The sequence below is a fragment of the Primulina huaijiensis genome, chromosome 13 (genome assembly GCF_012295235.1).
Source record: "Primulina huaijiensis isolate GDHJ02 chromosome 13, ASM1229523v2, whole genome shotgun sequence".
Lineage (NCBI taxonomy): Eukaryota > Viridiplantae > Streptophyta > Magnoliopsida > Lamiales > Gesneriaceae > Primulina > Primulina huaijiensis.
Window position 1 is genome coordinate 7,729,343 of NC_133318.1, and position 26,867 is coordinate 7,756,209.

General features: G+C 37.0%; 3 protein-coding genes across 6 annotated transcripts; 2 read left to right on the plus strand and 1 right to left on the minus strand.

Annotated features, from left to right (window-relative positions):
- The first annotated feature begins 3,189 nt into the window (after nt 1-3,189).
- LOC140991518 (1-acyl-sn-glycerol-3-phosphate acyltransferase BAT2, chloroplastic) lies at nt 3,190-7,120 on the plus strand. Of its 4 annotated transcripts, none has more exons than XM_073461505.1 (7): nt 3,190-3,390; nt 3,473-3,510; nt 4,100-4,178; nt 5,062-5,259; nt 5,355-5,761; nt 6,025-6,126; nt 6,611-7,120. In XM_073461505.1, the coding sequence occupies exons 1-7, from the start codon at nt 3,324-3,326 to the stop codon at nt 6,815-6,817; spliced, it is 1,098 nt and encodes a 365-aa protein (XP_073317606.1). In that variant the 5' UTR covers nt 3,190-3,323; the 3' UTR covers nt 6,818-7,120. The 4 variants fall into 4 exon arrangements, with proteins under 4 accessions (XP_073317606.1, XP_073317608.1, XP_073317607.1 ...); XM_073461507.1 differs by having other exon boundaries at nt 4,100-4,172; XM_073461506.1 differs by having other exon boundaries at nt 4,103-4,178.
- A 5,145-nt stretch (nt 7,121-12,265) lies between these two features.
- Nucleotides 12,266-15,273, plus strand: LOC140956348 (probable protein S-acyltransferase 7). The gene is made up of 5 exons (XM_073413064.1): nt 12,266-12,549; nt 13,042-13,224; nt 13,656-13,946; nt 14,245-14,478; nt 14,622-15,273. Exons 1-5 carry the CDS (start codon nt 12,457-12,459, stop codon nt 14,922-14,924), a joined length of 1,104 nt encoding a protein of 367 aa, XP_073269165.1. The 5' UTR covers nt 12,266-12,456; the 3' UTR covers nt 14,925-15,273.
- A 1,026-nt stretch (nt 15,274-16,299) lies between these two features.
- On the minus strand, nt 16,300-26,681 carry LOC140991520 (mitochondrial import inner membrane translocase subunit TIM8). Its single transcript, XM_073461509.1, has 3 exons — nt 26,678-26,681; nt 18,214-18,283; nt 16,300-16,750 (listed from the first exon to the last, which is right to left on the minus strand). The coding sequence occupies exons 2-3, from the start codon at nt 18,259-18,261 to the stop codon at nt 16,568-16,570; spliced, it is 231 nt and encodes a 76-aa protein (XP_073317610.1). The 5' UTR covers nt 18,262-18,283; nt 26,678-26,681; the 3' UTR covers nt 16,300-16,567.
- Nucleotides 26,682-26,867: the final 186 nt, after the last annotated feature.

Here is a 26,867-nt window from a genome sequence, read left to right on the forward strand (position 1 = left end):
ACACGCTCAACATCACGTTTCATATGTGGCCAATAGAAATGTTCATGCAATGCACTTAAAGTTTTAGCCACACCAAAATGTCCCATTAGACCACCCCCATGTGCCTCCCTAACAAGTAATTCACGAATTGAAGATTTAGGGATGCACAACTTATCTTCTCTAAATAAGAAACCATGATGCAAATAAAATTTATCATGTGGGCCATGCATATATGTTTCAAACACACCTTTAAAATCCTCATCTAGTACATATAATTCTTTCACATGCTCAAATCCCAAAATTTTTTATTCCAAGGTAGAGATTAGTACGTACCTCCGTGATAGTGCGTCGGCCACTACGTTTTCCTTACCTTGTTTGTACTTGATGATGTAGGGAATGTCTCTATAAATGCCACCCACTTTGCATGTCGCTTGTTCAGCTTTTGTTGCCCCTTGAGGTGCTTTAGAGACTCATGATCCGTATGAATTACAAACTCCTTAGGCCTCAAGTAGTGCTGCCACGTCTCTAGAGTCCTCACAAGTGCGTAGAACTCCTTATCATTCGTGGGATAGTTCAGCGCTGCTCAATTGAGCTTTTCACTAAAGTACGCCACCGGCCGTCCTTCCTTCATCAACCCTCCACCAATACCTACACCTGAAGCAACACATTCAATCTCAAAAGTATTAGCAAAATCAGGTAAAACAAGTAAAGGAGCATTAAGTAACTTTTGCTTAAGGAGATTAAAAGACTTCTCTTGCTCCTTTCCCCAATGGAATGGAAAGTTTTTCTTGATCACCGCCGTACAAGTGCGTAGAACTCCTTATCATACGTGGGATAGTTCAGCGCTGCTCCATTGAGCTTCTCACTAAAGTACGCCACCGGCCGTCCTTCCTTCATCAACCCTCCACCAATACCTACACCTGAAGCATCACATTCAATCTCAAAAGTATTAGCAAAATCAGGTAAAACAAGTCAAGGAGCATTAATTAACTTTTGCTTAAGGAGATTAAAAGACTTCTTTTGCTCCTTTCCCCAATGGAATGGAAAGTTTTTCTTGATCACCGCCGTACAAGTGCGTAGAACTCCTTATCATACGTGGGATAGTTCAGCGCTGCTCCATTGAGCTTTTCACTAAAGTACGCCACCGGCCGTCCTCCATGCATCAACACTCCACCAATACCTACACCTGAAGCATCACATTCAATCTCAAAAGTATTAGCAAAATCAGGTAAAACAAGTAAAGGAGCATTAATTAACTTTTGCTTAAGGAGATTAAAAGACTTCTCTTGCTCCTCTCCCCAATGGAATGGAACGTTTTTCTTGATCACCGCCGTCATTGGTGCTGCCAGTGTGCTAAAATCTTTTACAAACCTCCTATAGAAGCTTGCAAGACCATGAAAACTTCGAACTTGACCAACAGTAGTAGGCGTTGGCCAATCTCGAATGGCACTTACCTTGTCTTCATCAACTTGTATACCATGTGAACTTACCACAAAACCAAGAAAGACAAGTTTGCTTGTACAAAAATCACATTTCTTTAAGTTAGCATACAAATTTTCAGCCCTTAGTGTGATTAGCACAAGCCTCAAGTGATTAACATGCTCATCCAAGTTTTTGCTATACACTAGGATATCATCAAAATAAACAACAACAAACTTTCCTATGTGTGCACGCAAAACATGATTCATTAACCTCATAAAGGTGCTAGGAGTGTTAGTTAAGCCAAATGGCATTACCATCCACTCATATAACCCGTATTTGGTTTTAAAAGAAGTTTTGCACTCATCACCTTCTCTCATCCTAATTTGGTGATAACCACTCTTCAAGTCAATTTTACTAAAGACACATGCACCATGCAATTCATCTAACATATCATCTAGTCTAGGTATGGGATGCCTATACTTAATGGTTATATTATTGATTGCCCTACGATCCACACACATACGCCATGAACCATCTTTCTTAGGAACTAATAAAACAGGGACAGCACAAGGGGACATAGACTCACGCACAAAACCCCTCTCTAACAACTCACTTACCTGTCGTTGAAGCTCCTTAGTCTCCTCCGGATCGCTCCTATAGGCGGGACGATTTGGCAATGCACTCCCAGGCACGAAATCGATTTGGTGCTCGATTCCCCTATGCAACACAATTGTGGGTTCTGTTGAACTTATATTTTCCGAAATATTTCCCCACAAATCTTCTTTCGACATATTGTTGGAAGAAAGGAGAGTAGTCCTGCAACCACCACAATCGTGAGCGGAAGTACCCCGCAATTTCTTGCATTCTTCTTCTTCCCGATTTCCACCAGCTCCAGTGAACAAGATTCTTGTCCAAAGAGTCTTCCCTGAAGTAGTTTCCAACTTTTCATGACAAAACTTGAAGAAACAACCATATAGACACAGAACAACAACGCGGGTTAGTATATCTATATCATATATAAAGGTTGAGATTTTTAATAGTGACTATGTGATGTCAATTAGTTTTTACGAAAATACTTCATCCATTTAGATAAATAATATTTTTCATATAATTTAATCATAACTACAATATATAATCCATTTTAAAAATTCAAAAATTCACATATTATTTCTACACGTTAAATATTTAATATATTTTCATTATCGTTATCCAAATAATAATTAAAATCTATATAACAAAACATTATGAATCAACTCGATCGGTCAATGATCATGATTCATATACTTAATAAGATCATAATTCATATACTTAATAATCATCATTATTTTACACATACATCAGAATATGCGTAGTTGGCTAATATCTATTAAAAAAATTAGGCTTCTTACTAGGGGTGTAAATGAAGGGAATAGATTCGAATATGACGAAAATTTGAATGCTCGAATTCGACTCGAATTAGTTCTATTCGAGTTCGAGCTTGATTCGAAGTTTGGAAATTTTAAAACTTTCGGTTGGAATTAAAGCTCGAGTTCGAAATGAACTATTTGAATTATTATTCGAAAATAATTATTCGAAAGACTTAAAATTTATTTATTTAATATATAATTATATTATATTAATAAAATACTAAAACTTACTCGTGAACTATCGAACAACTTAACATAGATTCGCGTTTGATTCGAAAAAAACATTCGAACTTATTCAAAATTCGAGTCGAATTTGATAGAGTCGAATACAAATCAAACCATAGTACGTATTCAAACCATGTGTTTACAACCCTACTTCCTACAAGACTACCCTCGGAAATCTTTCCATTGGCAGAACAAATAAAAGGGTAGGTTGGCACATTTCTCAATGCAGAAAGTCTTAAAGATGAAAATGTGAGCGACACAGTGTTTCTCAATCCCCTAGAACAACGAGAAATGGAACTATCGTTGCAATTCAGCCGTATCAACTTCCCCACGTTTTCATCATCTCCACTTCACCCGTGTGAGTTCTTTGTTCCCAACAATCTAATCAATATTTGCTGTTCAATGAATTCAATATTGTGGATTTTTTTCTAATTTTGTAGCCAAAAGGGGACATGGGTTCTTCGCTCCTAGTCGATCAGTAAGTTCCCAACTTCTGTCTTGTATTGGTTTATTTATGTGTAATTAGTGTGAGTCTACTTTTGAACTTTTCCTTAGATTAGATATTTTGGTTACAGAAGAAATTTGTTGTTAATTAACTGTTGGAATGATGAATTCCATCCTTGATTTTTTTCTCACCATATCTTTCTATGTTAATCATGTTTCTTATCGGGGAAAAATTCAATTATGCGGCTTTGATGATATTTTCTTGGTCGAAGGCTCAGCTTGTTTAGTGTTTAATCCGTATTGTATCAGGCTTTGTAATTTTGCATGTCCACTAGTAGATTTATGTACACTTGCGCCCCATAGAAAATTGTAATGATCCTGATGATTTTTGTGATTCTTTTTTCCAATTAGAATGAAATAATTAAGTTATTAGTTACAGTAAAGGAGTGGACATGTCACGAATAAATGTTGCAAATAACTCGCATACGGTTTTGAGTGTTCAGGAGTGCGTGTAAGGATTGATCATGTATTGCCGGGCATCCTAGGGGCAAATCTATTAATTAGTTTTATTTTCTTATACCTTCCAACATTGTGATTTTGCTGTTCCTGGATATTGATGGAAGCAGTTGGGCTCTCATCGTGGATCTTGCTTCGGACGCTGTCGTCGTTGTAAACAACCAAATCAGAGATTTTCAAGTAATTGTGAGTTGATGTTCAATTTATATGTTTCTTGTTAGCTTCTTGAAAGCCATTTTTTAGCCTTGAGGCATATCGTCGTTCAGGCTTCTTAAAGAGGGTCCAGTTTATGAACGAAGTATAATCTGATCACTCAACACATTATACCCCTGAAAAGCCATATATTCTGCTGGAGAACTCCAGAAAATAGTCTTTTTTTCATTGTTCTGTTTCTCTTCCAATATTTCACGTTCTGTTATTGTGCTTGTCTTCTTGAATATGGAATTACTTTATTTTAAAAAATGAATAGATTTCAGCGAGAAATTAGATTGACNGTTCTGTTATTGTGCTTGTCTTCTTGAATATGGAATTACTTTATTTCAAAAAATGAATAAGTTTCAGCGAGAAATTAGATTGATGGTTGGCCATATATGTATCGTGTGTCAATTTTTTAACAATCAGTTGATAAACAGAAATTATTTATGTTATGCCAGTTTTAAGAATTTTTATGTTTAATAACTTTGCACAGAACAAAGTTTTCAATTTGTGGCTGCTGCTCTAGAGACTAGTTTATGGTACTTACAGAAAGAACTTTTGGTTGATGTTCATCTGTATCTTTGAACCATGCATTTCTGGCATTATTAGTACAAATTGGTTTGACTAAGACAATTTGAAAATCTACAGCATGCCATGTGCCACACCATTTAGATCTATTTGCATTATCAATACATAAGGTTATGAGGGCAACGCCCAATTCACTTTTATTTGGCTGTACTGTTAAAAATTATGAGTCTGTTCACTGTGGGTTCTGATAAAATGTGAACTGGTTTTGAGTTCGCTGTTGGTTCTGACTTCTGATAAAATGCGGATATGTTTTTAATTTGTTTTATGCCCATGTTCTAACATGTAGGTTGTCTTCCACATGAAGCAAGAGGTGATTTGAGAAGAACCTGTCGTCCACCTCAGAGCTCTTTGTATGATGAACCAGGCTCCAGTATAACGTGTAATGGTTGTGGTTGTCAGATACGGGGCAAATTGTCGAGAGATGTAGTTGTTAGATCTGAACTTGCAGGGACCGGATCCACTCAAGAAATGCTTGCATTTTCAGGTGTTCTACTAGTCCTTTTAAGTTTCCATTTTTATTTGAATTTATCAATTAACCTCTCTTATTCTCACCACTTTTCTTTATGACCTTGGATTTAGAATTTTGGTTGAATTCAAAGGTCAGAGGAATTTGCTTTTACGCTGTTACAGCGTTTGCTGCAATCATTTTGTTCGTGCCTATGCTTCTCGAGCATCCTCTCGTGCTCATGTTCGACCGATACCGTAGAAAAGCGCATTATCTGGTCGCCAAAACATGGGCATTTCTTAGTGTTGCTCCCTTTGTCAAGATTGAGTATGAAGGATTGGAGAATCTGCCTCCAACAGATACCTCTGCTGTATATGTTTCCAATCACCAAAGCTTTTTAGACATATATGCTCTTCTTACTCTTGGGAGATGTTTCAAATTCATCAGCAAAACTTCAGTTTTTCTCTATCCAATTATCGGATGGGCCATGTTTCTGCTCGGTGTCATTCCTTTAAAGCGCATGGATAGCAAGAGTCAGTTTGTACGTCTCTTCTCAAATCTCATTTCATGTTACAACAAGTATGTTAATTGTTGAATGACTCGATAATACTAATGACAAACAAAAATCATCTACAGTTTTATGAAATTGGAGATATCATCGGGCTAATCATGCCATTCCAATAAACAATCTTTAGGTTTATATATATTTTTGGCATCTTTCATTACATCTATTGACTGTCCTTTACGCTTAAGCGACTTGGATACACTTAAGCAACTTGGATTTTGTTCATTTGTTGAGCACAGGACTGCCTTAAGCAATGCATTGCTCTTATCAATAAGGGAGCATCAGTTTTCTTCTTCCCTGAGGGAACTCGAAGTAAAGATGGGAAATTAGGTCCATTCAAGGTAAATTTATTACCCCGTCTGAGTTATTTGTTAAGATTGTTACTCAAACTTAGGCATTTGGGATCTATATCGTTGTGAAAAATGCCAATCGTTATGTTTGTTGACATTGTTTTTCACAGGGCTAAGATACATTTATATGAACGATACATTTTCTCTCCTACAGGTGGAAAAACAGTTGAGTTCAAATAGTACTAGTTTCACACAATCAAATTCTTCCCCAATGAACAGCCTTAAAAACAATTAATGTTTCTGAAGCATGTTCATTTCTTGAACTTAAAATAAAATTTACAATATATTCTTGACCAAGGGGAAGATACACCAAAGCAATATGCATATATGGAATTATAACTTTTGATCAATTTTTGGTGTGTCAACCTGCCATACTATGATTGTTATATCAACAAGCATGGTGTATTCTCTAAAATTGGTTATGTTTGTTTCTCTTACATGTGTGTGGTATTGTATCAATGATTTGTTTATGTAGAAAGGTGCATTCAGTGTTGCGGCAAAGACTGGAGTACCCATTGTTCCAATTAGCCTGATTGGAACAGGTGAAATCATGCCCCCAGGATTTGAGGGCATATTGAATCCAGGGTCATTGAAAATTATCGTTCACCCGAATATAGTAGGAAACAATCCAGATGCACTTTGTAGTGAAGCTAGAAATTTAATTGCCAGTAGGCTTAATTGACATGATTGATCCAAATTTACTTGTTTCTACCTTACCTTCACGAAAACAAGGAATGTGATCGTGCGAACCGCTGATATGACAAATATATACAGATAAAAGTTTAAGAGAGTAAGTTCAGGATCGGTGAAAGCATCATTCAATTTCAGCAGCTTATTGTTGGTTGGGACTAGTGCATATATATTTTGAGGTCAGGCTTGGATTGTAATTGTAGGTGATCTTGATGAACTGAACTTTAAATTGCAAGTCAACAATGAGGCAATCCATCTTTTATTTTGCGAAATATAGAATTTTCTGATTATTTTATATTTACGTGCACCCATTTAAAATTGCCAAAAATACTTTATTGGGCTCCTTTTTTTGGTTCTTTTTTTGTGCTATACAATTACTAAACTTCTTTATAAAACAATGTTGTCAACTTAATAATATGTTTGGCATTATTTTAAGAGGTAGTTTTATGTTTATGTGAAGGGAGGACCACAGTCCACAACTGGAAGCTCAAAGCATATCTGGTCAGTAGCAGATGATGTTGAGCTGGATAAAAAAGAACAAAGATTTTGTTTATGAATCATCCTCCAGATAACAAGAATTCTCCACTGGAAGCACTAACTGAATAAACAAAAAGAGAAAAATAACTTACTGATATAATCATGTCAGGTTTGCTAGCTTGAACATCATTTACATGTCTCATAAATGGTGAGACAGCCACACATAATCCCTACAGATATATAACTAGGGAATATAACAAATAAAGCTAGCAAAATGAATTTTTTCTCAATACAGTGACAGCCAATCCGGCCAAATAATCTGAAACAGGGGGCNTTATGGTACTTACAGAAAGAACTTTTGGTTGATGTTCATCTGTATCGTTGAACCATACATTTCTGGCATTATTAGTACAAATTGGTTTGAGAAGAATTATTCTACCCATGATCTAGAGTTGGCAGCCGTAGTATTTGCATTGAAGATTTGGAGGCATTATTTCTACTGAGAGAAGTGCCAGATCTTTACCGACCACAAAAGTCTCAAATACTTCTTTACACAGAAAGAGTTGAATATGCGGGAGAGGCGTTGGTTGGAGCTAGTGAAGGATTATGACTGTGACATTAGCTATCATCCTGGCAAAGCTAATGTAATTGCAGATGCGTTGAGCAAGAAAGTCGCAGTGATGGCTCATTTGGTGGTTTCGAGACCTCTTCAGTTTGAGATACAGAGGTTTGATCTAGAGACATATCCTCAAGGTAGAGTTCCTCGTCTATCTACTTTGACGATTCAGTCTTCTCTTCTAGACCGTATTCGCAGTGGACAGTTAGCAGACGAGCAGTTAGCAAAATGGAGGCAGAGAGATGAGGCCAAGGACAGTATTTTGTACACAATTAGGGACGGTATTGTGAGATATCGAGACAAAATGTGGGTTCCTAGCAGCGATTCTATTCGAGCAGATATTTTAGCTGAGGCCCATATGTCGCCGTACTCTATTCATCCAGGGAGTACAAAGATGTACAAAGACCTGCAGTTATTATATTGGTGGCCAGGAATGAAGAGGGATATCAGACGTTTTGTGTCCGAGTGTCTAACATGTCAACTAGTGAAAGCGGAGAATCAGAGACCAGCAGTCATGCTCAAGCCTCTTCCTATTCTCGAGTGGAAGTGGGAGAATGTTACCATGAACTTCGTTGTCGGTTTGCCGAAGTCAGCAAGAGGGTCGAATGCTATATGGGTGATTGTAGATCGTCTTACAAAATCAGCCCATTTCTTTCCCATTAAGACGACTTTATCCATGATTCAATATGCAGAGTTGTATATCCGAGAGATCGTCAGACTTCATGGTATTCTCGTTTCTATAGTGTCTGACTGAGATCCTAGATTCACTTCCTCATTTTGGAAGAGTCTACATTCAGCTATGGGTACGAAGTTGTTGTTTAGCACAGCTTTTCACCCACAGACATATGGTCAGTCCGAGAGAGTCATTCAAATTTCGGAGGTTCTTCTTTGTGCATGTGTCCTTGATTTCTGCCGGAGTTGGGAATCAAAGCTACCGTTGGTGGAGTTTACCTATAACAACAGTTTTCAGTCGTCTATAGGTATGGCTCCATATGAAGCACTGTACGGTCGTAAGTGTAGATCTCCTATACATTGGGATGAAGTAGGGGAGAGATCAAATTTGGGTCCGGAGATTGTGCAGCAGGCTGCTGATACAGTAGTCAAGATCCGTGACAGGATGAGGACTGCTCAGAGTAGACAGAAGAGTGATGCAGATCAGAGGAGGAGAGATCTGGAGTTTGCTGTTGGTGACCATGTTTTCGTGAAGATTGCACCGATGAAAGGTGTCATACGGTTCGGGAAGAAAGAAAGCTCAGTCCGAGATATATTGGACCATTTGAGATCCTCGACAGAGTTGGGACATTAACTTATCGTGTTGCTCTTCCGCCGAATCTGGTCGGAGTACACAACGTGTTTCACGTCTCCATGTTGAGGAAGTATATGGTGAATTCATCGCATGTCTTGAACTTTGAACCGTTGCAGCTCACTCCGAACTTGTCATATGAGGAAAGACCAGTGCAAATTTTAGACCGGCAAGAGAAGAAGCTTCGGAACAAAATGGTCAAGCTAGTGAAAGTCAAGTGGCTCAATCATTCGGAGGAGGAAGCAACGTGGGAATCCGAGCCAGAGATGAAGAATCGATATCCCGAGTTATTCGGTAAGTTTTAATTTCGAGGATGAAATTCTTTTAAGGGGGGTAGAGTTGTAGAACCCGAAAATCAGATTACGAATAAGTCATGCATAAATTCTATTATTTAAATTAAATTTGAAATTTAAAGAAAATATGAAGTGTTTTATTTATTTTAAAAGAAGATGTTTAGTTCTATCTTTTCAGGGTAAACACGCGAGGCCGGACCGGAGTTTGGAGATTAGAGATAAGATTAATAATAAGATTAATAATAAGAAAATATTCTTAAATTTAATTTAAATCAAAGAATAATTTAATTTAAAGGAAAAGAATGTCTTTGGGATTTAATAAATTAATTAGAGCTAAGTTATTAAATAAATTCTTTTAGGTTAATATTTAATTAAAGTTTAAAGTAAAATGTGTAAACAAATGGGGATGAATTAATCTAGGTATAATATATTCAAGATATTAAACATAACATTTAAGTACTTAAATTTTAAACATGCAATGCCATGCAAGAGTTCAGTTTAAATTAAAGTGATATTCACTAAAATGTTCAAATGAGTGTTAAAACATTAAGAAGCTAAATTACAGGATTTAAAACAATAATATACCATGCAAATTAGTAATAAATTTTGGTTTAACATTTAAAATATTTCAAAGAGTTAGTAACTCTCCATTCAAATCATCCCTAATGGCACTTCATGGTGTATTCAATTATCATGTAAATTTCACTAATAATTAGTAATTCAAATACTATAATTTATATAATTTCCTTCAACCAATTACCTAGCAAACCAACGGGAAACGTGAACATACAACTNCCTACAGATATATAACTAGGGAATATAACAAATAAAGCTAGCAAAATGAATTTTTTCTCAATACAGTGACAGCCAATCCGGCCAAATAATCTGAAACAGGGGGCGCTGCTCACTTAAGTACATCTCACTTGGATTTGAAACACCTTGCAACCTAGCCTGTGACATTTTAAGAACTCCCAGCTGCAAGAAAATTACCACTCTTCTGTCAAGAATGTATAGATGTGTCTTGATGACTTGGCAGCATTACACATTTACACACCCAAGCACACAAGCTAATTTCTTGATACATTTAAGTTTGCACACAAGATAATTTCTTGATACATTTAACTTGGCAGCAATACACACCCATACTGATGCAAGAATTGACCATCATTCCTGCAGCAAAAATTCAAGAAAATCTGAACGAACAAAGCAATTTTTTTATTTAAAAAAAAAGGTTGATATGAGACAATACTGTCAACATGTGAAGGAGAGTCAAAGAAAACACTCAGTCCCCAAAAAGAGACTTGATAAACAATGAGGTCGTGTTTTTATTTGTAAGAGGAACTTTCCGCTCTTAAATCCACAAAAAATCTAGCTCTCCAATCGTCGACAAAGATTACTACAACAGAAAATCTGTTGATTAGATAAGCAATGAGGTCATGTTTATTTGTTAAGAAATTTGTCAAATTTATGATAAATAATCAATTCAGGTTTAATTCTTATCATAAAAAAGATGAAGCTGATGATAATTAAGTTTGTTTTGACTTAGCAAATAAGGGTTATTTTATTGCAGATTGTAACATGACCAATAATGATGATAAGAAATCATAAGAGAAGAGACGGTCCAAAGATGATAAAAGATCATTCGAGAAAAAGAAGGACCAGAAAGTGCTTGTTGAATATGAGAGCAAGAGCGGCTGATTCAGATTCACAACTTTCTAACTTAGAGACCTCAGCCAACGAGAGTGAGGAAGAATAAGTTCAAACTAATGGCAAACGTTGAGTCGGAAGCCACTGAAGTTGAGCTAGAGTCTGCCGCTGATATTGTATTTGATTTTCAACTCTAATGAATTTACACATGAAGATCTTATCACATCAATGCATGACATGATATATGAGTTTAAGAGATTATTGCAATAATTTGAGTATGTGAAATCATAAAATAAAAGCCTAATAAATATTTTAAGGGACTCTAGTTGCTCGCAGCATAAGAAGCTTGACAGTTTAAGGGTAAAGTTGAATCTACTAGCAACAGAAAATGATAATTTGTGTAGAATGTTTCAAGTTACTTTTAGTGAAAATAAACGACAAACGTAGTTGGCCATTTCTTGAAACAAATATTCTGTTTCTATTGAAAAAATGCATGAGATGCATAATTGACCAGAGGCAAAATTGGCTTAGGATTTGGCAATAATGAAAGCAATTTTTTTCTTAATCAGTAACTCAATCGTGTCTACATAAAGGCAAGTCTAAGATAATAAATTTTGTCTGCTTCAGCATGATATATGAGCATAATCAGTCAGAAGCCCAACATAACCTGAATGTATTTTATGAGAACAAGCTAAGCACGGAGGTCTTGGCTATATTGAATCGGACAGTTATAAGTCTAATCGGACATGACTAAAATGTAGACAAGGTAAATCTGGTCATATCAGCTCGAATTGATCTTGCAAAAAGTCAAGTCTAGCCACACATAACCGTTATCACAATTACAAATCAATTCAAAAGATATATAAATTGGAGTTTTAGTTCGTTATTTTTTTCTGACTCGACGTTGAAACAATTTTTAACCGTGCAATACCATGATGTGACATTTATTGTGTCGGACTTCATAAGCAAAGATGATAAAAATTCAAACGTAAATTTTGACTATCTAAATTGGCCATTGAAATAATCGAATGTAGCCGGAAATCCGTTCCGTGATGCTGACATTAATAGGTCAAAGTCAACTTCGCACTCTTGAGTACAATCACCACGCGCTCGAAACAGCCGTCTTTCCGCGAAATGTTCAACTCTACATATCGATTGCTTCTTTGTCTGTTTCTCGTTGACTTCTCCCATTTGATTCTTTCTTCATGCTTCTATTTCATTCATCTCATGTTTAGACACAGAAAGGGAATTAATTGCTGAAAAAAAAAAGAAGAAGAAAATCGTAAGGATTAGATATGAATGTTGTGGCGCCGGCGGAGCCCCACCCAGGAGCTGCCGAGGGTGAGGCCGAGTTGATCAGGAGTTACCGTGCTTGGGAAGGCAATAATGTGATTTTCTACAGATTGTTCTTTTTTCAGTCTTTTATGGGCAAACAATTAATGGGTTTTCCCGTGATTTAAAGGAAATAGTTAATCTATAAAGAAAAGGAAAAACTTTGTGATCATCGTGAATTTATTTAAATTTTTAAGCTCAAGTTTTTGATCCTTTGTTCTGGAATTGTTGTTACATGGGATTGTTGCATTCACTTTTGAATAGTTTGAGATGTTTATAAAGTTGAGCTGTCTTTTGTACTTTTTATATGCATCTATTTGGTTTTTAGGAGCTTCAGTTTGTATTAGAGGAGGGGGAAATTATATTCCCAATTTTGCAAGATAGTAAGGAAATTTTGCTTCTGGTCTGTATGGCAAATTGTGGAGAAAAAGTGGTGTTGCGTAGCTGGGAATCATCATATCACTTTGTTTCTCGACTCAAGTACCATTGAAACATGTTTAATCGACTCAATCTTACTGAAATTGCCTGTTGATCATTTTCTTGTGCAGAAATTTTGCTTCGGAGGAAGGTTCATATTCGGGCCAGATTGGAAATCAGTTTTTCTATCAATATTGTTAATAGTTGCTCCTGCTGCTGTTTTCTGTGTCTTCGTTGCCAGAAAACTAATGGACGACTTTTCTGGCGATTGGGGAATCTCGGTTATGGTAGTATGTGTAGTTTTCACAGTATATGTAAGTCTGGTCTCCTTCGAAGGTTTATGTTTGTTTCTGTTGGTTTGGAAGGCATTATGCCATGGCTTCATTTTGTTGAGATTTCTTAGTTCTTTACTTAAAGAACAAATTGAAAGTTTTGTGATGTTTAACTTGTAGCTGGATTGTGACTTGAAATTTATCTTCTGATTCTATTTTTTTCGCTTCTTTCGCAAACCAGTATGCCGGGCAGGCATCGTGTGTTTACATATTCTTATGGTTGTTTGAACTATATGTGGAAATTTAGATAATAGATATTTTAACAAATTTCTGCTTTCTCCTTTCCAAAAAGTAGGAATAATTTTCCCTTGCTTGAGATGTTATTTCCGAGGGATAAAATTTAATTGGATTGATGTTGTTTCTTGCATAAGAGATGAGCTCAAGTTTCACATTTGGCTGTTGTATACATGCAGGTATTATTCCTTCTCCTATTGACTTCTGGAAGAGATCCAGGTATTATACCTCGCAATTCTCAGCCCCCAGAACCAGAAAGTTATGAAGCTAGTGCAGAACTCAGGATAGATCAAATGTCACGTTTTCCTCGTTCAAAAGATGTAGTCGTTAATGGAGTAACTGTGAAAGTCAAATACTGTGACACTTGTATGCTATATCGGCCTCCTCGTTGTTCACATTGCTCGATTTGCGATAACTGTGTGGAACGATTTGATCATCACTGTCCCTGGGTTGGACAATGCATCGGACTAGTAAGTATCATTTTGAGTCACAATATACCAGTTTAAGTCTCATATAACTTTTGTTTGATAGTATCAACTGTGCTTTCTATCCCATCTGACTGCTAAGCTGACACAACTATCAAAACATAGAATTTCGACTGCCATACGCATTTAAAAAAATCGAGTTGCATAACTATCATGTTTCATTTTTTTCCAATTCTTCAGTTCAATTCTTTTTTTTTTTTTGAACTCTTGTTGAGAATTTTTCAGCAGCAGCTTCTTGTTGTTCATGTGAATGTTCTTGACTGGTTCTTTGTTGTGGATGCAGAGAAACTATCGGTTCTTTTTCATGTTCATCTTCTCAGCAACACTTCTTTGCTTGTATGTACACGGGTTTTGCTGGGTTTATGTCAAAAATATAATCAATAGCGAGAAGACCTCATTCTTTAAAGCAGCGGCCAAAACTCCAGCCTCCATCGCACTTATCATCTATACATTTCTAGCGCTTTGGTTCGTTGGCGGCCTATCTATATTCCATCTCTACCTCATCAGTTCAAACCAGGTAGCATGCTGGTATTCATTTGTTTCAAATTTCTCTGTATCTAAGGTTCCTCTGAACTTTTAGAAGCATCTTGAAAAAAACTCAATATCTTGACAAATCGAATACAATTTTTAATCTGAAAATGTTTTATGCTTTTACTGCAGTCAACTTATGAGAATTTTAGATATCGGTACAATGGACGCACGAATCCTTACAACAGAGGGATAGTTCTCAACTTCTTGGAGGTATTCTGCAGTAGTATTCCTCTATCAAAGAACAACTTTCGAGCAAAAGTGCAGAGAAAGCCCGTGATGCAACCATCTCATGCAGTCGGCTCGAGTTTTGTTAGCACAAACTCGACAAATTCAAGAAGAGACCGAAGGAAGGCGGCTTGGGACGAGGGTGTAGACCGAGATAATTCCATGGGGCCTGAAATCACTACCATCGACAGCATGGAAAATCGATGATAGAAGATGGCGAAACCGAGTATTACAGTTATTGATGTGGTAAATTGTGTATATGTAATTCTTTTAAGACAAGTGTGGTTATACTTCATGTCTCACCCGTAGATATTAACTTGTCTGTCTGAAGTTGTTCTCAATCTTTTTTCATTACAATTTGAGTTTCAAGTGGAAATCAAAGGCCCTAAAGGGACCTATTTGCTTCGAATAATCGTCGAACAAAAATCTTTCTTCGAAGCATCGTTTCCATTTTCATGTTGATACTATTGAATTTTCTTGGCTGAGTTCATCAATAATCAAATCATCATCAAAACCCGCAACCATTTTTTGTCGGAAGCTTGGACCGTGGATGAATGATCAACAGCAGAAGAATACGAAAAGGATCAGAGATCTTGTACTGTGCCACTGTTCTTCATATTCATCGTCTTTTTCCAAACAAAACCAATCCTTTCAAACGCCATGGTTAAGTCTCCATCCAATCTCACCTCGTCTGCATTAGCCGCTGAAGAACTCCGATCATCATCAGTAGTTAATACCGAACAACAATACGAATACATGAAATCTTGAGCTTCATATGCAGCTTTTCTGATTCCATTTACCACCCAATCGACAGTTCCACGATGCTAATCTGAATAATCTCCAAGGAAAGTGAATAAAATCAAATATTCCATGGAGATAAAGGCTTTTTTTCTTTGTGAAAAAGATCGACATAATGTCCAAGATCCAAAATATCTTGCAATGATCGAGCAAGAGCAAGAAGCGCAGCCATGGGAGCTGGGGCAAAAATGCAGGGGGCGAAGAAATGAGAGAGAGACATTTTCTTGAAAGTACAAGTTGATGACATAGTTGACTGCTTGACTAATCCTTTGACTAATTAATTAATTAATTAGCTTTAGCATAAACCGTTAATTAATCCATTATTAGAAACTAAAATATCATTCTAATCGTACGATGCAACTATACAAATTTTAATTTATAAAATAAAATTTTAAGTTATTCTAATTCTATTTTAAATTTTTAAAGAGGTATATATATATATTATATATATATATATTCCTCAGAAAAATTATTAGTGAAACAATGTATTATCATAATATTATTATTTAAAATCGATTGGTGATATTGATTTAATTGTTATGATACAAAATGTTGTCCCATTTGAATTATAAATAAATAGTTTAACCATTAAAATTGCCCCAAAGACATCATAATTATATTGATTAACAAAATTACAAATTTAACAAGTTGTTTCTTGAAGTTATGACCTTCCCTCGACATCTATTACATTATACCACATTTTTGGAATCAGGTGTTTTCAGTTAACGTAAGGTGCCATAGATTCAAAAATGATCCCATGATTGTTGTTTGACAAAGATAAAAATTCAAGAATTTAGAATTCTCTAGAAATTCAAGAAAAATTACACACTTAGAAAATGTAAATTGCACACATGAAGGTCCCTGGATCAAGAAATCGCCGACAGAACGAAAAATCAAGTTACATTCTGATGATAACAGGCTCTAGATGTAAAAAAAAAAAAAAAAAAACTTTGCCTAGATGCATAAAATTACTTGCTTTAACTTCACTGTTTAGAGGAGCGCGCTTACGAGATCCGAGACTCAAAAAACTTCTTCCAACCTTCTGAATAATTTCACTGCTGGAGACGTTTCATGATGATGAGACTCATATCCATGTAGCGTTGGGCACAATTTGCGAGACAAGTAGATTCACTAGAACTGAACTTGCTTCCAGGAGTTCCGGTGATGCATTTATCCCAGCAAGCGGATGTAAGCTTTCCAATCATTTCACTGACCATGGCTTTTTCTTTTTCTTGCTGAAAAGATTCATCCATGGAACATATCAGCAAGAGAATAACTACATATGATCAACAAATATCATGCACACAACTCAAAGAAGAAAGCAGCGCCTATGGGTTTCGGTGATATTGACAAACAATTTTATAATCTACCTAAAAAAATCGATTAAAGAGTGGAAAGCTCTATATCAGTGAAAAACAAAATGCAGCAAAACAATCACGAACTAAAATTATAGTTTAATCCCGTTTAAGAGTGTTGAATGGACCAAACTTACAGTTCCACAGCCCCTCTGTACAAAGATTGCTAATCTACACCCGCTCATGCCCATAAATCATACTTGAGCAAGCTTCTTCAAATACCATGACAAGTTGACTAATGACATTAAAGAAGTGATCTAATACACTAAGTGATAGTTATCTTGAGCAACAAACTATAGCCTATTAAATCTCCAGGGTTTAAAAGGAAATTAAAAATATATGTACATATATTTGTAATTTCCTTTTAAACCCTGGAGATTTAATAGTCTATAGTTTGTTGCTCAAGATAACTATCACACATATTTTTAATTTCCTTTTAAAACCTGGAGATTTAATAGGCTATAGTTTGTTGCTCAAGATTAACTATGACGAAAACAACAAAATGTAACTCAGAAAGTAAATAAAGATGTAGTTGACACTAACATCAGAATTTGGACCAAACAAATATTTCATATCATACAAAATTGCTATGGGTGAGAAAGACGAAACAAACTGAGGCAAAAACAAAGACACAGCGTGCCTGCGATCCAATGTGCAAATAGTTGGAACAAATCACCAAATCTTTCCTAGAGAGACAAGGTTTTAACTTAAAGGTAATTTCTTAGACCCAAAAATGGATGAAATTTAAGGACCTCAAATCCACCCAGAATCATTAAAAAATATATAATAATAATGCCATCTATTTGCGCATGATATTTTCTTTTAACTCTGCATATTCAAAATAACATCATTAGAAGAAACATCATATTTCCTCAATAAAAAAACATGATCAAAATTTTTCGGACAGTGAGATTCCAAGAAATAAATGGTTAGGAATTGATTGAAACTGCAATCTTAAGCATCTCACAATAGAAATCTAAACGGAAATCGAAACAATAACAAAAAAAATTAGACTTTGAAACCAACTTCATACAATAGTCATGTTTTCACACCTGCAGATTACTACACAGAATTCAACATGCCATTACAACTCATTCCGTGACATCGAATTAAAATGAATAACACCTCATAAGTCTCTCCAAATATAAACATACACGCAGAAGATCCAATCAAAAAAGCTACAAAATATAGAATCCAAACTCAGATTAATTCCTCACAGTTAAAGTAATAGACTGCCTCCTAAAAATGGTATTAAACAAATTCAAATTTAGATTTAATGCACAACACCCAATTGAAACAAACGCACGCACGCACTCAAATGAATAGTAGTTCGAATCACTTACGTTCAGAAACCTCTGCAATTCAGGGGAATTAAGAGCAGAAGAATCCATTGAAGAAGAAATTATTTTTGAGAATTCAAAAAGTGACAAAACCCTAGCAATACAACACTAGAAATCTTGGATGACACGACACGGGTCCATCATATAACTGGACATATATTTGTGGGCTTGGGCCGGGAACATAATTTTGGACTCGAATTTGATTTTTTTTAAAAAAACATAAATATCTATTTTTATTTAAAAACTATTTAGGATATAAAATTGACAGAAATTAAAAATATCTGGNAATACAACAAATCCACTTCAATTTCCCTCAACCTATCAGACTAAAAGGAGCTGAACGTGCAACTGAAAGATAAGAAGCCTAGGCAGCAAGAAAGAAGAAGAAACATTTCAAACCATTCCACTTCTTGACTTGTAACTCCCAAACTAAAGGCTTATAATGGCACCTTTAACACCTATTATAGTATTCACCTTCATCACTTACATTCCCCACAACCTCACCTTCGAAAATTAGCATAAACCAGCAGCTAATAATCGTGAAAGAAGGAGCAAAACAGTAGGAGAACAAGAGGAGAAATCCAACTCGGTTCCGTCGCATCGTATTGTCGTTTTGATTTGTTTTTGTCAAAACAAATTCCAGGCATGTATATATTAGTTCTTTGCTCTTCAATTAGGTCATAATAGACATTTTAAATCAGTATGTGATCAAGATTTATGAGAAAAACGAAATACATCAGCAACATATTCGAAATAAAAAACTGTGCAGGTTCTCGGCTTTGACTAATGTTTTGGTTTGAGATGTTTCTTGTGATTTCAGGAGGTTGCTCGGTTCCAGGCACACATGGCTGCTACTAGGCATGAATTAGAGTGTGTTAAAGTGTTATTGGTTCATTGGTTTACATCCATACACGCACAAACAAAGTAATGACAGCAATTTTTCCTTAAGTGCAGAATTTGAGTCCAAGGTTTTATCATTTGGTGGTTTAAGGTGAGAGTTCGAATCATGGCTATCCTAGGGACTGTAGCTACGGTCAGAACCCCTCCATACTATATCTAGGACATGACCAAGGTGTCCTTTCAAGGATTGGTTCACGGATCCATCAAAAGTTCATCAAAACAAAACAAGTGCAATTCGGTTCCTATATAATTCTGCATGGGTACACTTTCGGTTTTGGTGTGTTGATTGGATTATGGTTGGCTTCCAGACCATAGCCATGGTTCATACAACACTCCATCATGTCTAGATCGATCCATGGTCGATAAAATGGCCCTTGGAACGAGACGGTTGCTAAGCTGTGATTGTCCTAGGTGTTTGCTTTGGTTGTGGTTGGCTTTTAGCCCTTAGCCATGGTCCATGCCAAGCCTTAGGATGTTGATAAGAGTCTTTGGGCGGTGGTTCAAGCCATTGGTCATTAAATTTCAGAGTTTACACCACAAACACACAAGTTGCTGCTGCTGGATTTTTGACAGCAACTTTCATCTTGGGTTTTGGTGCTTGTTTGAGTTCTTGGTTGGCTTTTAGCCCATGGTCTTGGACTGGACAGTACCTCAATGAGTTAGGAAAGTCATGTTTTTGGCCGTTTGTGATTTGGTCGAGTTTAGATGTCGTACGAGAATTTATGGTGAAAGGTGCTAAAATGACTCTCGAATTAGTGTTTTGTGTTTTTGGATTCCCTTCACCTATTTTCGTGTTTTACAGTTATTATGCATATTTTTCAGTATGTTTGGGGTATTTTAATCATGGTTAAATGTCGGTTTAATGTTGGTTCGGGTTCGTTCGATACCATTATTAAAATCAAGTGGTTGGTCCTAATAGTCTCATTTTTGGTTCTATTGTCAAGTTTAAGTCAAGATAATATTATTTGCACGTGTCACATATTAGAGTTAAGTTACAGCAAGCCTGGGAGCGATCCAACGCATTCGGTAAAATAAGGTTATAATTATATTACGTGCATAAAAATATAAAATGTTTATTTTTGAGATATATGCTATATGTCTTGTGGTCACGTTACGTTTATGGGTTTGGAAGTCGGTAGGCGCAACCGAGGACTTCTCCACCCGGTGAATTACGACCGGTTTACGATTATGTATGGGTACGGACATGCAGTCCAAGGGCTGTGATTGATCTCTACCGCCCAGTATACTGTGGTTTAGTCTGATCAGGCGCTCACGTTATGTTATGGGCCACTAGCTTAGAAACATTATCTCTACCAGAAAATTATGATATGATCTGACAGAGCTCTATTGAGCAAAGCTTTTACGTATGATTTTCAGGTATGCACGTAGTTATAATTATTCATGATACGATTTTCACTGTACGCTTTACGATACTTCCATTTTATGTTGCATGCGATTTTATGCTATATTTACTTGTTAGTCACGATATATACATGTTGAGTCTTTAGACTCACTAGACTTGATTGTTGTAGGTATTGATGAGATCGAGGCCGCGGGCGGAGACCAGTGAGCGACCTTGGGACAGCAGTAGTAAACCCGAGGACCCATGATTTAGTTTATGCATCTTTTATCATTCAAACTCGATTTTAACATGTTGGATTATTTTTAAATTGTTGTTTGAATTACAATGTTGACTTCCGCTGTTATTTTAAAGTTAAAATTATTTCATGTTTATTTTATAAATTGGGCAAGTTATTTATTTATTTAGAAAAATTTTAATAATTATGAATACGAAATACGGGCCTTTACAGACGAGGTGCGTTCCAAATTGACCAGGGAATTCATGACCCTGAGGCAGGGAGACATGACTGTTACCGAGTTTATCCGTAGGTCTCAGAGGGGTTGCCATTTTGTACCCCTGATTGCAAATGATACTGAAGCCAAGTTGAGTCATTTTCTGGATGGTCTACGGCCGATCTTGCGTCGTGATGTTAAGGTGGCTGGCCCTACTGCCTATGACGTCGCTATCTCACGAGCTCTAGTTGCAGAGCAGGATCAGAATGATATTGAGAGAGATCGCCAGGGCAAGCGACCAGTCCAAGTGCCGCACCGCCCTACTCATCAGCAGCATAAAAACAAGAAGCCTTTCCACGGCCCGCCCAAGAACAGAGGACAGCAGCAGCAACATTGATTTATACCTTTCGTTTCTTAGTCTGATGGAGTCGAAGTCTTGAATTCGAAGCTGTCAATATCAATCTGAAATGACATATTCGATAACAATTTCATACGGTATCCGTTCTTCGATCCGGTTTTGATTATACGATGTCTAATAACTCAATAACATACCATAGAAATCAAATGATAATTTCTCCAACACATAATTTCTGAACCATGCTTGACATGAAGAAAACTTACGTCCTTGTGAAGCCTTCGTTGAGAGAATCACGGTACTGAGCTCGGATCGAAAATCAGACGGGTGGATCTTATAAAATCAGAATTCTAATATCAAGAACGTGAAATTTCCTCCAGGGACTCTCGTTCTTCCTTGTTGCTTAGCTGCAATGAAATGAGGAATGTTTATATATTTATTGCATGGCCAAGACACATGGCTTATTCTTCTTAAAAATAAAGCGGCGCTCGGGCGGTCAAAAACTACCGCTCGGGCGTGGAACATTCTGTCCGAGTACTCGACCTAGTGTGCACTGGCGCTCAGGCGGTCATTTTCTACCGCTCGAGTGCCAGACATTCTGTCAAAATCGTTGGTCTTGCAATGTACCGGCGCTCGGCTTCTCCGCTCACATCTTATTTTATCTCCTGAAATCTCCATTCAGTCAAGTAATTAATGTCTTATTACAGTGATAAACTCTCAGGCCTTACAGCTACATTTGTAAAACCCTTGACTCTGTTACTTTTAACGCTCGCGCTAAACGCCCTGCAATAGGATTAGCTCAAAGGAAAGCACTTGAAGTAACGGATGAGTGCCCTAGAGCATAAGGACTAGACTTCTCTATAGACGTTATTAACGAGCTACCTTAACTAATAGAATCTCTTCCCTAGGTAGTTTTTAATGGGCATTCCTATCTGACCGAGTTGCTAGTAGGAAGCTAGGCTATTGAACTAACAGAAGATAAGCGCAGCGGATGATATGCATTGGTCGGTTTTCTTCTTTCTTTTTATCTAACATCGTCCGGTAGTTCCCTTTAGTATCTTTCTAAGAAGCTAGGACAGCTAAGAACAAATTAGCTCTTTCAAGCCCCTTTCTAGAATAGAAAGCCAGAAGGTAATAGTTGATTGGCAGTATGAGTGTGAGAAAGCTTCGGATGTTCTATTGCTACCTGCTCGAATCAACACCCCTCTATGAGTTTCCTCATTCCTGTGGTTGTTCTCTTATGTTCTGGGAAAGAGGGGTTCTAATGCCATTTCTCTTCCGTCCAAAGGCCAGTTCAAGCTCTCAGATAGAGTTTTTTTTTCCTGTAAGCCCTTTCGATATGAGTCCCTTATTTCCTCCTTACCTTAGGAGCGAATCTCTTCTTGAAAGCCTTCTTCCCTTATTCATCAACCTGGGATAGATAAATTGACTGTGTAAGCTGTCTAAGGTAGCTATCTATCTTTAACTAGGTTCCTAGTGAGGTCATTCAAATCTTCCTATGGTTTCTAACCGGACGCTTATCCTAGGGTCATTCTATCATCCTGTGTAACTTTATCAAGATTGGTAATACCTTTCATCCTAGTTGTTCTCTTTCCTCTAGGCTAGAGAATATCTTCATCTAGATGTATTTATTACTTACTGTACTGGGAGAGGAAAAAAGATTGTAAGCATCTACTATTTTGTGATAGCTAGTATTCGAATGTATCTTTCCTACCTTGACAGTAAGGGAACGCGGTTGATGGTATTTAGTTTTCTTCCTCTATCAAGCAAGGACCTCCTTCTTTTTCTTTAAGTAGATAAAGTGGTGGCTAGATTCGCGGTTCTTTTCCAGACTAGAAAGGATTTCAAAGAGGTTTCTGGTATGGAACTCAGTATTCAAGTGAGTCTTTAGGTACTTAGCCCCACCAGAAAGCCAGCCTCCCAATACTCCGAATAATAAGGAAGGATGGTATCCCCCTGCTTCTTACCGTCAGTCATAGGACTGGGGAAGCTACTTCCAAGGAGAAAAGAAAGCGATTTCTAAGGAGGCTTGCAACTTGATTAGAGAAAGGCCGCTCGTGGGTTCATTTCCTATAGCGAAGATCAGAAAAAGATTAAATAGCCGACATGTTTTATTTGATGCTCGTATAAAATTCAATCAAGGTAGACACCATTCTAAATCGTTCTTGTTCATTCTCCTGTATTTATTTTATATTTATTTAATAAATGAAGTGTTGCAGTCAGGAGAACCCATCCAAAATAGGTTGAAGTGGATGCTGATATAGATGCATTTGACTGAATTATGATCTTTTGAATAAATAAATGAAACTACTGAACGAAGCCCAACATTTACGCTAAGGTGCGAAAGCCTAGCAAAAAAAGAAGCGATGCCCCTTTCTTTTCTTGCTTAGTAAGGCGCATCCATTTTATTGTTCCTGCGTTAAGGACTATATGCTCAGAAAAAGCTTTTTTCTCGCAACTTTACTTCCCTATGGTTATGGTATACCCCCTTTCCTATAGGAAAAGCTTGATTGAACAAGCCAACACTTAAAGGCGAAGAAGAATCATCGAACTAATGACCGCAACGCAAGTACTAGAACTCTTGAACTAGAAAAAAGACCACTGGACCGATTTCGAGAGCTGCTACAGTTCTACAATTTCCAGTTGACCGAGAACACTTGTAGGAGACTTTTTTCCCAATTTCAGGAAATTAAGATCGATTCTAAAAGCTACGAAAATCCTTATATTAGAATATAATCATACGCCCAAAGCAAGCAACGGAAACCTCTGCCTCAGATCCTACAGAACAAAGCTAGGCCACACAAAAGAAGGAAAGCTAGCCAGCCTGATAAGTACTTTTTTTCAACCGAGAAGAGCTACTTGACTAAAAGACGCGAGTGAAAAGGGGAGAGGAAGATGACTACCTTAAGCCGATAGTCCCGTAGGCCCTTGTATGGCGAGTGGAAGGAAGCACTTTTCAATCCCGAGTTGAACTTTCTGCCATGTCGGTTAGCTGGAATATGTACTCCACTGTACAAATCTAAAGCCTTGGCCTCTGACCCCTTTTATTTTATTTAAAAAAGGCATAGGACTTTAAAATAAAGATTTTCATAACCTTCCTTCCAAACGGCACAGGAACAACCATCACTGGATGAAGCTTATCCACTATCTCCAGCGGTTGCATTAAAAAAGTGCGATGGCACCTGGTGTAATGATAAAAATCATCTAAAGGATATGGCAGTAGACTACTGAAAACTTTTGTACACTGACACCAACGTTGCCGAGCTTGACGCCTCTTTATTTCGTGAATTATAAGCTGCAACTAGTGGGTTCTCTTCAAAGTATTAAAGGCCCACTCATAAGCCTTACCAGTTGACGAGTAGTACAAGAATCTTATATAGAGAGAACCTAGCCAATTATCTTATAGAAGGTGCTTCCTTTCCTCTACTCGACCGTAGGCAGCCTCTGCCGCCGCTACAATGGAATGCATCCTCCCTAATGGAAATGAGAGGCTGATCGATGGAAACTTGTAGTCAGTCTTCTACGAAGTTGTAGCTAGTTAGGGTAAAGTAGCTTTGTTTGAGGAAAGAGAAGAGGCTAGTTTGTGGCTTAGTCTTCACTGACACACTATCAGACCTTTCGGGTTAAGTTAGTGTTCAATGATCCCGAATAAGAAAGTTCCTTGCAACAAGACTTCTAGAAAGTGGTTGTTGGAGAGCGCTTCGCATTACATCAGTCTTACCCCTAGGCTCCGGTGGTTACCTCAATGGTTGTTCATCACCTGTTAGGGATTCCTCAAGACAGGTGCCACATTCGTGGAGGACGAAACATTAGGGGATTGGGCTTGATCGGATCAATAGGGGAAGATAAAATCTTAGATTCTGATTCTTTGCGGTCTGAACAAAGTATGAAAGCAACCCTCTATTCCACTACGGAGATTGACTTACCTTTCTTCGAACCTAAACTGGCTCACTAGCCCACAGAACTTAGATTGGAATGGACTCTGAATCAGATTAAATAGTTCACGAGCTTTACTAAATCATATTATCTATTCTTTCTACTTAAGCTATCTCGCCACTTTCAGACTTTGCCTGAGACTTCTAGCAAACGGGCTCGTTCGATTTTCACTTGATCATGAACTCCTCACTGTTAGAGTAGGTGCTCGTCGAGCCAAGTGTTGGCCGAGTGTTCACAATGAAACTCTATGTATAAACCATCTTTATTTTAATTATATTTGAAATTATTGTTTTGGCACATCTTTATCTGTATATTCAAACTAGTTGCATAATTAAAGTCCTTGAATATACAAATAGTAGAAAGAATATGAGATGCTCATATGATGAGTATCATGAAACTCATATTTGGAATATTGTACATTCTAAACAATTCCTAGTCGATTCAGCCGCCAATAAGAAGGATATAGGCCGCTCGAGTTTGAGAGTAGTATCTGCGATGTGAGTACCATCTTTAATTGGTAGGAGACATGGTGATGTCCGAGCATGCAGATAGGTGCTTCTGTTAGAGTGCACTGAACAACCCTCCATTTAAGACTTTCCAAGTGGTTCTCACTTATCGAGTGGAAACGTCCTAGTTTAAGGTTGTACACCATTAGTCCTTATGACCCGGGACAACATTGAGACACTATATGCTAGCGTTACACTTTGACTTGTTTACCGACTCTCATGGGGTCATTAGGTGGCAAGGTTGTGTGTTCTGTCGAAACATATAGGAGTCGATGCAGTGTACTCGGGGATTCACCGCTTACCTTTGGGTATGGACATCCTATGTGTATGTAGTATGAAATCTCTGAACAGAGTGTTGGTGGTAATTATGAAAGGGGTTTCATAGATTACATCATCGAGGTGACTACGACATGACACATAGTATCGATTCTTTGACAGCTCTCGATATACCAATAGTTGTCGAATCGATCGAGATATATGAGTTGAAGGGACCGTACTGTACGTTAACCATAATAGAATGGTTCTTGCAGACACTATCATTTGATACCTAGGGAATAATATAAGCGATGCTACTAGGCGTTTAACATGATTGGTTGAGTACTATCAGACTTGAGTTCTGACGTTCTAATTATCAAGGAGTTGATAAGTAAGAATGAAGCAATTGGGGTATGCTCATACAAGAACATGTTTAGTCCCGAATAACATGGAGATGTGAACCCACTGCTAGTTGTATCAATGAACCATTGAGGGCCACAGAAGTGCTAACTTTCTAGATCCCGTTGAGAAGTAAAAATAGTTCAATGTGTTGAGCGACTTATAAAGAAGTTTATAAGCGTAAAGAAAAATAGAAGTAAGACTTCTATGAGGGGTATGTAACTTTTAATTTGTGGAAGTGTTCCAAAATTAAAAGTTGGTCAAATAAATAATGTATTTGAAAATTTAAATTTTCATAAACATTATTATAGACTTAATTAAATTAATTCAAGTTTTGAATTAATTAAACACTAGTGGGACAAGTATAGTCTAAATAATTAAATTAAATCAAGTGTTGAATTAATTAAATAATATTGGGTCTTGTAGAGCCCCATAGGAAATAATTATTAAACTAGTGATCTTGAGTAAAATCAAGTTGTAAAGCCCTCTCAATTCGTACTTGAAAATTTGCG

Bases quoted from the DNA above. Each gene is read 5' to 3' on its own strand.
- LOC140991518 (XM_073461505.1), top strand. From the start codon at position 3,324: ATGGAACTATCGTTGCAATTCAGCCGTATCAACTTCCCCACGTTTTCA. The intron at 5,260-5,354 runs GTGTTCTACTAG...CCTTGGATTTAG, and splicing joins AGAAATGCTTGCATTTTCAG to AATTTTGGTTGAATTCAAAG. The intron at 5,762-6,024 runs GTACGTCTCTTC...TGTTGAGCACAG, and splicing joins TGGATAGCAAGAGTCAGTTT to GACTGCCTTAAGCAATGCAT.
- LOC140956348 (XM_073413064.1), top strand. From the start codon at position 12,457: ATGAATGTTGTGGCGCCGGCGGAGCCCCACCCAGGAGCTGCCGAGGGT. The intron at 13,225-13,655 runs GTAAGTCTGGTC...GTATACATGCAG, and splicing joins GTGTAGTTTTCACAGTATAT to GTATTATTCCTTCTCCTATT. The intron at 14,479-14,621 runs GTAGCATGCTGG...CTTTTACTGCAG, and splicing joins ACCTCATCAGTTCAAACCAG to TCAACTTATGAGAATTTTAG.
- LOC140991520 (XM_073461509.1), bottom strand. From the start codon at position 18,261: ATGGATTCTTCTGCTCTTAATTCCCCTGAATTGCAGAGGTTTCTGAAC. The intron at 16,751-18,213 runs GTAAGTGATTCG...GAATCTTTTCAG, and splicing joins AATTGCAGAGGTTTCTGAAC to CAAGAAAAAGAAAAAGCCAT.